The following is a 12,779-nucleotide window of genomic DNA, read 5'->3' as shown; positions in this document are numbered from 1 at the left end:
AGAGGTACAAAGAAGATATCAGGAGCCGCAGAGGCTTCAGGATGCTTTCTAGACTGGGCACGTTGCAGTCTTTGAAGAAGAGAGGTGTTAAGTTGAGCAACCACACAGGAGGGGGGGTATGATGTGTTCAATAGGAGTGTCAGAGGAACCACTTGACTGAGGAAACTGATGGGAAAGGGCGTCAGCCTTTTTATTCTTGGTCCCAGGAAGATAAGAGACCACAAAGTTAAAACAGTAAAAGAACAAGGCTCACCTGGCTTGTCGAGGATTGGGTCTATGAGCAGTCTCAAGGTACGTCAGATTCTTGTGGTCAGTGAGAATCTGAATGGGATTGGCGGTACCCTCTAGCCAATGACGCCATTCAGTCAGAGCCATCTTAATGGCTAAGAGTTCGCGATTACCCACGTCATAGTTCTTCTCTGCAGGAGTAAAGTGCTTGGAGAAAAAGGCTACTGGGTGCAACTTGGAGGATAAAGGATCCCTTTGGGTTAGGACTGCTCCAGCTCCAATCTCGGAGGAGTCAACCTCTAAAGTGAACTGTGCAGGTCAGGATCAGGATGGTGGAGCACAGGAGCAGAACAAAAGGCCTTTTTCAGGTGAAAGAAGGCATCCATGGCTTTGGGATGCCAGTTTTTGCAGTCTCTGTATTGTTTAGTTAACTCAGTGAGGGGAGCAACTATTTGGGAGAAGTTTTTTATAAACTTGCGGTAATAATTAGAGAACCCCAAGAATCACTGTAGTTCCTTTAATGAGGTGGGTTGAGGCCATTCCAGGACTGCAGTGAGCCTAGAAGGATCCATAGCAAAACCCTCCTTCGAGATAACATAGCCAATGAACTGGATCTGAACTTGGTCAAATTTACATTTCTCCGGTTTGGCTACCAGGGAATTGTCTCTGAGGTGAAGAAGTGAAGGCATCAGCATCGTTCAGGAGTTGAGCACTCTGTTCCATAAGAGGAGAGACCCAGGCTAGGGCCTTCTCTTTCAGTAAGGAAATAATAAAAGTGACCTTTGACTGATGAAACTGGAAAGTGTGGGGGTCATTGCGAAAGTGCAGCCTGCACTGATTCAGGCAACCCCTACAGTCGGTAGTACCATCATACTTGTCAGGCAATGGTATCCGGGGTATACTTCCAGAAGCAGGGGAAGGAGCTGCTGCACTAGCAGCAGGTACTGGCTGTGTAACAACAGGAGCAGCGTTCTTTTCAGCAACCAGTGAGGAGAGCAAAGCGCTTATAGCCTGTAGTTTTGAATCCACATGCAACTGTGCGGTATGTGATCCCAGTGTCAGACCCTGACGAGTAACTGCATTTGCTACCTCATTTGGGTTCATAGCCCAAGTATAATGTAATGCTTGTGGGATATTTCACTATCAGACCAAACTTGGGCCAGTAGTCTTATTATCCCGGCGTCAAGCTGGAATGATAGGGAATATCCCAGAGCAGAGAAAGTTCACAAAATGAGGTAAACAGTACTCACACTATGAGGGTAGTCTTTGGTGGCAGCAGGTAGGAATCAGCGGTTAGGCAGTTCAAGGGTAAACAACTTGAAGGACTGAAACAGACAGGATAGTCTCTAATGGCAATTGGTAGGGAATCCATCGGTAAGGCAGTTCAAAGGTAAATCAATAGAATGGTCAGGCAGGCAGAGTTCGGCAACAGAATGGCAATCTAATATTTTAGAGTTAAGGCAAGCAGAGTAGTCAAACAGGCAGAGTTCATCAATGGTAAAGCAATCCAGCAATTCAGGGGTTAAGGCAAGCAGCGTAGTCAAACAGGCAGAGTTCATCAACAGTTAAGCAATCCAGCAATTCAGGGGTTAAGGCAAGCAGAGTAGTCAAACAGGCAGAGTTCATCAACAGTTAAGCAGTCCAGCAATTCAGGGGTTTTAAGGTTAGCAGCGTAGTCAAACAGGCAGAGTTCATCAACAGTTAAGCAATCCAGCAATGCAGAGTTTAAGGCAAGCAGCGTAGTCAAACAGGCAAAGTTCAACAACAGTGAATCAATACAGCAATTCAGCATACAGATATACAGCACCCAGGAGCACAAGAAGAAACACCTATACTTGGGCACAGGTGAGAGAGACTGAGGCCTTTACATAGGGAAGACAGGGCGGGTGGTGATGATGTCATCATCATGCTGCAGTTACACTGCCGTATCCCTAGCAACAGGAGGAGTGCCTGTGTCCGTGGCAACGGTCACAGCAGAGCAGAGAGCAGAGTCACATAAAGTCTCTGATTGGTTTGAATGCTATAGGCCTTGAATATAGGGAATGGTTTGACTTTGTACTCAGTGTATGTGTAGCAGTTGCCATGTAAGAAGTCTCTGTAGGATACAGTTTAATGTACTGTATTTAAGAGGTTCCTATAGGGCAATACAATTACTTTTATTTAAAAATACCCCCCACACTCTTATACAAGCACTTACCCTACCAGTAATCCATTCCCCAGAGCTGTTTTTTGGAAGCTGCAATGATTGCTACTGTTAAAAATGAAAGCACACGCTACTAATACCTTTACTCATCCCTTATTGTAAGCAGTGAAAAGTGCTTGGTGAAGGGAGTGGAATCCCTAGAAATTTCTTCTTGGGGGGCACTTCCAGGAGGCCCAGCGGAGATTTGTGGGTGGGGCTTTATCTGAGGGTATATAGGGTAAATGAGGAGAGGTATTTTTAACTAAAATCAATAATTGGCTCACTGTATGGGAACCTCTTAGATGCATTACTCTAATTAGTGTTATACAATCAAGGACTTGTTGCGTGCGAACTTTTTGAGGAGCTTAAATTGTAAAATAAGCAAAACATAAACCATGTTTAAAGAAAGATAACATCAACAATTAATGATTGTTTCATCTTCTGTCCATATTCTGTATAACACCCTTAGTAGAGGGCTACAACAACAAAGGGTTCACCTACAATCAGGTTGACAATAGTTTATAGTTCATTATTCAGACCTCACCGAAATTCCAAGATGTCAGTCGCTTCTCCACTTTATCCTTTAGATCACAGGATGAACATCAAAATTGCATGAAATCACTGAAAAACATAAACAGAGCCCACATAGCTTACTCTGTGTATTTACAAATCTGCAAAGGTTGACCACTATATGTGGCTATAGTTGGACACCAAACCAATGGTGTCTATAGATGGACTAGGAGTTCAAGTCTCCAGCTATCTCTCCTCTAGTATACCAGCAACAATAGTTTTTTTAAATCATAACATAGATAGATAGATAGATAGATAGATAGAAAGATAGATAGGCAGACAGACAGATAGATAGGCAGACAGACGGATAGATAGATGATGGATAGATATATAGATAAATAGACAGAGAGATAAACAGACAGACAGACAGACAAATAGACAGACAGACAAATAGAGAGACAGACAAATATATAGACAGACAGACAGATAGATAGATAGACAGACAGATAGATAGATAGATAGATAGATAGATAGATAGATAGATAGATAGATTGATTGATTGATTGATAGATACACAGACAGAGTGAGCAACATGTTTCTTGGCCCTTTACAATGTTAATGACTGAGCCTCAGGCTTTATCATGATCTCTGGTCTAGAAAAATTATCTAAGAAGTTTTGTCAGTACTGCAAGTTCCCTAAAAGAACTTTAGAAAGGCACGTGTTAGCTTGAGACCTGTTTATCTCACTATTCAGGATACACCTAAATTACCTAATGCTCAAAAAAGTTTTTGTGTGATTTCTCTCCATTTTTGATAATCAGACCCCAAGTTTCAAGGGAAATTATTGGTAATAAATATGCTGGAAAGGCCAACAGAAGCATTAAGAGAAAAACATGTAGGTTGGGCATTTGGAACTTTTGTGAATGCTTGAAATGGAATTCTCAAACCAGAATCTAAAAGGCTGAGTAAAACCATGAGATTTTTATTTGAAGACAAAGTCAATTACTAGAATACTTGTGAATGATTGAGCTCTTTTGATGATTGTGCCCGTTCGTCATGCATTTCTTTCTTCTGTACAACAGTCAACTCTTATCCCACTCGTGAGCTTCAGCGTTGCTGTGGAGATGGCATGACGCTATTGCCTAGAAAGATGAAAAGGACCTGTGTGCAAAGAGCGGTCCGTATACCATCACAGTCTTGCAAAGAGGCCTTCCGTACATGTTGTGACTATGCTGAGAAATTGCGCTTAGAAATAACTCTAAAAAAACGCAAAACTTCAGGACTGGGAAGAAGTAAGATATTTAATAAATATTTGCTATAGAGGCATTGCTTTATTAACTCAACCCTTGTTGCAAAAATAACTATTGACCAGTGGTATAGAGGGTTTTAATTAACTAAATGCAATGCACTAGGCTTCCCTAATACTCTTTGTAATACTTTCTATGTACAAACCTTTTGCTGTAGCAGCAGAATATTTTCTGGCAAATTTCAAAGTTAATCTAACCCCCCCCCCCCCCCCGTATCATGTGACAGCCATCAGCCAATTACAAAATGCACATAAGTATATACTGTGCACTTTTGCACATGGTCAGTAGGAACTGGCGCCTCAGAAAGTGTGCATATAAAAAGACTGTGCACATTTTGATAACGGACGTTTATTTGAAAGTTGTTTTAAATTGCATGCTTTCTAAATCATGAAACTTTAATTTTGAATTTAGTGACCCTTTTTAAGGCATTCAGATGTAGATTTACGTCCAACATGCTGGAAGCCCAAGCTTTCTCGGTTGTCAAGTGACAACTGAGACTTGCTGTTCCTGGGCTTCCAGCGTCTGCCTTCATAAGGTAACGAAGCTTAAACGGTGCTCCGTTAGCATTCGAAGGCAGATTGTCAGATCGTTACAGACAGTGCCACAGTCTTTAACGATTTCCGTTGGTGCCGGCAGAGGCAGGTGGGCCGCCCAGGGGCAGAGGAGAAGGGAAAGGGAGGGAACCTACCTATGGACAAAAAAATTGAAGAGCGAGAGATGGGTAATAAAGAAATGCTATGACTTAATTTTTAATGTATCACTGAAATTCAAATACCCCACGCTTCGGCTGTCCACTTCAAAATTTCAAAGGAAAGCAATGGTCAAAAAAAATAAAGTGCAGCTAATTTGTTTGCCAAATATTAAATTTCCCACATAATATCCTTCATGTTTCCTCTAAGCAGCAAAGCCTAAAATATTTACTATCCAGTTCTTAAAGGGATATGAAACCCCCATTTTATCTTTAATGCTTCAGATGGAGCATGCGATTTTAAACAACTTTCTAATTTACTTCTATTATGAATTTTTGTTCATTCTCTTGGTATCTTTTGTGGAAAAGCAGATGTAAAATTGTAATATTGAAGAATCTCTATTCGTTAGCCATGCTCTAACAATAAAAGTGCTATATTAATAATATATACCCCATGCCCCTTTGGAAATAACTCCATATTTTGTCACAGTATTGATATATTTTACTTAAGTGAACCTTGAACGCTACTTCACTATTAGATATGTTCCCCACCTAAAAGAATTCTAGAACATAATTTCTTGTGCATCACAAAGCCAGTAAAAAACATTACATTACTGTACTAACACATTTCTCTGTTATACATAGCTCAGGAAGTGGGCCAGGACGATGAAGATGACTTTGCCGATGAAAACGATATTCAGTACCGTACATATTTTCCAGAGAGCTGGCTTTTTAAGACCGTGAATGTGGATAAAAAGGAAAGGTATTTGTCATTTTAGGTGTAAGCCTAATGCCATTTCTGTTTATCTATCTGTCTTTCTGTCTGTCCATCTGTCTGTCTGTCTATAGACACACACACATTCAGTATATATATATATATATATATATATATATATATATATATATATAGAGAGAGAGAGAGAGAGAGAGAGAGAGAAAATAACTCATTGTGTAGTTCATTAACAAATCTAGACATTCCAAAAGGCTTCTTTTTCCCTCAGAAAACCTCTGAATTACATTGTTTCCAATGCAGCAAAGGATTCTGGGTAATATATGCAAATGAGGTTCTCAATGACACACCTTTTTACTTCATGTCTGCTTTTCAGCAGATTCCCTTTACGCCAAAGCATCGCTAATCACACAGCTTATAAGCTTAGCTAGGGTTAGTGCAGTGATTCATAACCATCCCAGGACAGACTGTTTGGTAGTTATTGTCACTCATCAGCTGGGAGAAAGTTTGAATCACTGTTTAATGAACTACACAATGAGTTATTTTCTCTACATTTTGTGCGTAGTGGAGGATTTTAACCTCACTTTTTACCTCCCCCTAATTTTAAATGTTGTTGTTTATATATATATATATATATATATATATATATATATGTATAAACCAGTATGGCTGTGCACTCTCACTGGTTACAGGTAACCCCAGGGTGTCAGGATAAGGGTATCAATATTGAATAAATCTACACTCACCGGGTATTATACATTTAGGAAACTTTATTAGAATAACGTTTCAGGGAAGGCAAAAACAAAAAAGGACATTTTAAATATATGCTTAAGCCAGATTGTAAGCATACCAACTGCTATAACTTTTAAACTCAGGATAATTGTTTAAGGTTACTTTTTTAAAGAATCTTTTAGTACATATATTCTTTTAGACTGTTTATATATATTTTATTCACAAGTATAATTAGTTTAACTATAAGATTGGTACCAATAGGGAGGTGTATCACTAGTATTATTGCTTTTGTATATTTATTGTTCGTTCTATATACTTTTTTCTTTATGAATTAATAATGAAATTTTAACAATAAAACTAATGATCATTTACATTTTGTATTTCATATATTTCTTATTTTATATTTTATAATTCATATTACCAGTACTTAGTGGACCGTTCTCTTTTTAAAACTAACCGAAATAAAACCAAAGGATAATAATAAAGATATTGATATAGAAGCCAATATTAAAAAGATCTATTGCCATTTGTGTTTTACACATATTGGCGCTCACATATATACCCATTTTTTTGTACTCTAAAAAATCCCCTTCCTCAGACCCTGGGGTCTTGTCTGTTGTGTTGTCTGTCTGAAAGTTATGTGCTCTGTGAATCTGTTGTGATGTCTATATACAGGTTGAACTGCGTCTGCCCCATGTGTTAAGTGTATATTTAAGTGTATATTTGCTGGTTTGACTGTGTAAGGGCTCTACTGTTCGTGCATCTGCATCCATGTTCTTTATCTGAAGGTCTTTCTGTATATCTTTGACATCATCTATATAACTGTTGTCCTATCTGTGTCCTATGTATACGTTGGCTTTTCTTTGCTTTTATTGCTATCTCTTTTTATTTTTATAGTATTCATCTTAATGTCCCGGACTCAATCACTACTTGGGAAATACAGGGTATAGGAATGTCGGCTAGAAAAGGTCAGAGATTGTGTAAACAATAAAATAAATACATTTATCTCAAATTTAAACTATCTCTCATCTAATCCTGTGCTTGCACATTTCACCTCTCTCATCTAATCCTGTGCTTGCACATTTCACATCTCTCATCTAATCCTGTGCTTGCACCTCACCTCTCTCATCTACTGTGCTTGCACCTCACCTCTCTCATCTACTGTGCCTGCACCTCTCTCATCTAATCCTGTGCTTGTTCTTCACCTCTCTCATCTAATAATTTGCTTGCACCTCACCTCTTTCATCTAATCATTGTGCTTGCACTTACCTCTCTCATCTGATCCTGTGTTTGCACTTCACCTCTCTCATCTAATCATGTGCTTGCACCTCTCCTCTTTCATCTAATCTTGTGCTAGTACTTCACCTCTTTCATCTAATCCTGTGCTTGCACTTCACCTCTTTCATCTAATTTGTGCTTGTACTTCACCTCTCTCATCTAATCCTGTGCTTGCACCTCACCTCTCTTATCTAATCCTGTGCTTGCACCTCACCTCTCTCATCTAATCCTGTGCTTGCACCTCACCTCTCTCATCTAATCCTGTGTTTGCACTTCACCTCTCTCATCTAATCCTGTGTCTGCACTTCATCTCTTTCATCTAATCCTGTGTTTGCACTTCACCTCTCTCATCTAATCATATGCTTGCACTTCACCTCTTTCATCTAATCCTGTGCTTGTACTTCCCTCTCTCATCTAATCCCATACTTGCCCCTCTCATCTCTCTTATCTAATCCTGTGCTTGCACATTTCACCTCTCTCATCTAATCCTGTGCTTGCACCTCACCTCTCTCATCTACTGTGTTTGCACCTCTCGCCTTTTTCATCTAATCCTATGCTTGCGCTTCACCTCTCATCTAGTCCTTTGCTTGCACCTCTCACCTCTCTTATCTAATCCTGTGCTTGCACTTCACCTCTCTCATCTAATCCTGTGCTTGCACCTCTCACCTCTCTCATCTAATCCTGTGCTTGCACCTCACCTCTCTCATCTACTGTGTTTGCACCTCTCACCTCTCTCATCTAATCGTATGCTTGCGCTTCACCTCTCTCATCTAATCCTTTGCTTGCACCTCTCACCTCTCTCATCTAATCCTGTGTTTGCACTTCACCTCTCTCATCTAATCATGCGCTTGCACTTCACCTCTCTCATCTAATCCTGTGCTTGCACCTCACCTCTCTCATCTAATCCTGTGCTTGCACCTCACCTCTCTTATCTAATCCTGTGCTTGCACCTCACCTCTCTCATCTAATCCTGTGCTTGCGCATCACCTCTCTCATCTAATCCTTTGCTTGCACCTCTCACCTTTCTTATCTAATCCTGTGCTTGCACATTTCACCTCTCTCATCTAATCCTGTGCTTGCACCTCTCACCTCTCTCATCTAATCCTGTGCTTGCACCTCTCACCTCTCTCATCTAATCCTGTGCTTGCACCTCACCACTCTCATCTACTGTGCTTGCACCTCTCGCCTCTCTCATCTAATCCTGTGCTTGCGCTTCACCTCTCATTTAATCCTGTGCTTGCACCTCTCACCTCTCTCATCTAATCCTGTGCTTGCACCTCACTGCTCTCATCTACTGTGCTTGCACCTCTCCCCTCTCTCATCTAATCTTGTGCTTGCGCTTCACCTCTCATCTAATCATTTGCTTGCACCTCTCACCTCTCTCATCTAAACCTGTGCTTGCACCTCACTTCTCTCATCTAATCATTGTGCTTGCACTCATCTAATCCTGTGCTTGCGCTTCACCTCTCATCTAATCATTTGCTTGCACCTCTCACCTCTCTCATCTAATCCTGTGCTTGCACCGCACCTCTTTTATATAATCCTGTCCTTGTACTTCCCCCCTCTCATCTAATCCTGTGCTTGCACTTCACCTCTCTCATCTAATCCTGTGCTTGCACCTCACCTATTTTATCTAATCCTGTGCTTGTACTTCACCTCTCTCATCTAATCCTGTGCGTGTACTTCCCTCTCTCATCTAATCCTGTGCTTGTACTCCCCCCTCTCATCTAATCCCATGCTTGCACCTCTCCTCTCTCATCTAATCCTGTGCTTCTACTTCACCTCTCTCATCTTATTCTGTGCTTCCACATTTCACCTCTCTCATTTTATCCTGTGCTTGCACCTCTCACCTCTCTCATCTAATCCTGTGCTTGCAACCTCACCTCTGTCCATCTACTGTGCTGCACTTCTCACCTCTCTCATCTAATCCTATGCTTGAACCTCTCACCTCTCTCATCTAATCCTGTGCTTGCACCTCTCGCCTCTCTCATCTAATCCTGTGTTTGCGTTTCACCACTCTCATCTAATCCTGTGCTTGCACCTCTCACCTCTCTTATCTAATCCTGTGCTTGTACTTCACCTCTCTCATCTAATCCTGTGTTTGTACTTTTCCCCTCTCATCTAATCCTGTGCTTGTACTTCCCCCTCTCATCTAATCCTGTGCTTGCATCTCACCTCTCTCATCTAATCCTGTGCTTGTACTTCCCCCCTCTCTTCTAATCCTGTGCTTGTACTTCCCCCCTCTCATCTAATCCTGTGCTTGCATCTCACCTCTCTTATCTAATCCTGTGCTTGTACTTCACCTCTTTCATCAAATCATGTACTTGCCCCCTCTCACCTCTCTTATCTAATCCTGTGCTTGCACTTCACCTCTCTCATCTAATCCTTGTTTGTACTTTTCCTCTCTCATCTAATCCTGTGCTTGTACTTCCCCCCTCTCATCTAATCCTGTGCTTGCATCTCACCTCTCTCATCTAATCCTGTGCTTGTACTTCCCCCCTCTCATCTAATCCTGTGCTTGTACTTCCCCCCTCTCATCTAATCCTGTGCTTGCATCTCACCTCTCTCATCTAATCCTGTGCTTGTACTTCACCTCTTTCATCAAATCCTGTATTTGCCCCTCTCAACCTCTCTCATACTAATCCTGTGCTTGCACCTCTCACCTCTCTCATCTGATTATGTGATTGCACCTCATTTTCTCCATTTAATCCTGTGTTTGCACTTCTCTCATATAATCCTTTTATGTAGGTTGTCTCTCTCTTTTATCCTTGTGCTATTTTCTCATCTATGGCAGACAGATTGTACTTCCCCCCTCTCATCTAATCCTGTGCTTGCATCTCACCTCTCTCATCTAACTCCTGTGCTTGTACTTCACCTCTTTCATCAAATGCATGTACTTGCCCCTCTCACATCTCTTATCTGTAATCCTGTGCTTGTACTTCCCCCTCTCCATCTAATCCTGTGTCTTGCCCATCTCACCTCTCTCATCCTAATCCTGTGCTTGTACTCAGCTCTTTCATCAAATCATGTACTATGCCCAATCTCTCCTCTCTTATCTATCCTGTGCTTGCATTTTCACCTCTCTCATCTAATCTTGTGTTTGTACTTTTCCTCTCTCATCTAATCCTGTGCTTGTACTTCACCCCTCTCATCTAATCCTGTGCTTGCATCTCACCTCTCTCATCTAATCCTGTGCTTGTACTTCCCCCCCTCTCATCTAATCCTGTGCTTGTACTTCCCCCCTCTCATCTAATCCTGTGCTTGCATCTCACCTCTCTCATCTAATCCTGTGCTTGTACTTCACCTCTTTCATCAAATCCTGTATTTGCCCCTCTCACCTCTCTCATCTAATCCTGTGCTTGCACCTCTCACCTCTCTCATCTGATTCTGTGATTGCACCTCATTTCTCTCATTTAATCCTGTGTTTGCACTTCTCTCATATAATCCTTTTTATGTAAGGTTGTCTCTCTCTTTTATCCTTGTGCTATTTTCTCATCTATGACAGACAGATTATCACAGTTTTTGTGCATCATAGGTTAAGAATATCATCAGCCATGTAACAATTTTCAAGCCTGATATACCCAGTAGTACCATTACGAATTACTCTGTATACGAAACATTGCATATCATATAGTCCAGTACAATGCTCCATATCAGAAAACCCTGCAGATTATATGGGCTGATTTATCAAACGGCGGATGGAACATGATTCGCTGTAGCGAATTATATCCAGCCGACATCGCTAAATGACAACAGCACACACTGTCTGCATTTAACATTGCACAAGCATTTCTGGTAAAATGCTTGTGCAATACAGTCCCATGCACAATCGCGGCCAATCGGGTGTCAATCATCCTGAACGGATCGAATCAGAATAATTGCAGTCCGCCACCTCAGAGGTGGAGGACAAGCTAAGGAGCAGCACTCTTATGACTGCTGTTTCTTAATTTAAGGTTCCAGCAAGTCAGAAACATCGGGGTTAGATTGCAGCATCCGCTGCTTGATAGACATGTGCGATTTGGTTCGGTTCGATTCGGAAATTTGGAAAATTCTGCAAATTCGGCGATTCGGATCGAACCGAATTTCCGAATTAAAATGTTGCCGAATTTTCCAAATCGAATCGATTCGTAAATTCGGATGGCCATTGGTATTACACTAGTATTATACAGTATGTTAGGTTAACACCTAATATACAGTATAATACTAGTCTAATCCCACCTAACACTTACCGAATTTCCGAACCGAATCGAACCGAATCCAGACGAATTTCTTCGAATCCGAATGAATCCGAAACGAATCGATTCAAAATTTTCGAATTCGAATCGATCCAAACCGAACTTCGAAAAATTCTGAATCGATCCGAACCGAACCGAATTTTTTTGCCATGCACATGTCTACTGCTTGATTAATCTACCCCAATAACTCCAGATGCCCATCTCATCGCAAACATATACTGTAGAATATAGTAAATGAACCACTAGAATTTCAGTCGAATTCTCTACATCTTAGCTCTGTTGACCCACCACTGATAGACACTATAGACTACATACCTTAATTAGCCCTTTAAATGTGTTTACATCCAGTTATTAATCATCATCTCCCTACAGGTTTCTGCATTGCTGAACCAGTGAAACTAAAAGTATTTAAACCATTTCACATCCACCTGCGAGTCCCATACTCCATTAAGAGGTTTGAACAGATGGAAATAAGGCCTGTATTATACAACTATAATGATAAGCAGTTAAAGGTGAGTGGTTATGTCTGTGTATATAAATAGCATTCCTCTAGAATTCCATTATTATATTTATGATGACATATTTTTACTTTTTCTACACTTGCAAGGCACCTATCTTCACTATTCCTGCAAAAACACAGATGTAGATTACAAGGGGAGCGGTAATTTGTACAAGAATTCAAGTGTAAATTATGCTCAAGTGAAATTCATAGCCTGAATATCTATACTCTCGTATTACAAGTTGAAAGTAATGTTTAGCGCTCAAGCACAAATATCACAAGTTACCAGAGTGGGGTACTAACACGTGATTCCTATTGAGAAGTTACAAATGCAAATTACGAATACAATGGGCGTTCAGCAGGTCTATACCTTCCTTACAATACAGATTT

At 40.8% G+C, this 12,779-nt stretch overlaps 1 protein-coding gene across 1 annotated transcript in view; it reads left to right on the top strand.

Annotated features, from left to right (window-relative positions):
• LOC128667103 (complement C4-like) overlaps window positions 1–12,779 on the top strand; it is a 236,879-nt gene that overhangs the window by 106,102 nt on the left and 117,998 nt on the right. The window contains 4 exon segments of the mRNA XM_053721997.1: window positions 4,003–4,212; window positions 5,561–5,678; window positions 7,275–7,345; window positions 12,263–12,402. Of these exon segments, the coding sequence (XP_053577972.1) occupies window positions 4,003–4,212; window positions 5,561–5,678; window positions 7,275–7,345; window positions 12,263–12,402 (539 nt within the window).

Source organism: Bombina bombina, chromosome 7 (genome assembly GCF_027579735.1).
Source record: "Bombina bombina isolate aBomBom1 chromosome 7, aBomBom1.pri, whole genome shotgun sequence".
NCBI lineage: Eukaryota > Metazoa > Chordata > Amphibia > Anura > Bombinatoridae > Bombina > Bombina bombina.
Note: the sequence above shows the minus strand (reverse complement) of the source record. Positions and strands in the feature narration are given on the sequence as shown.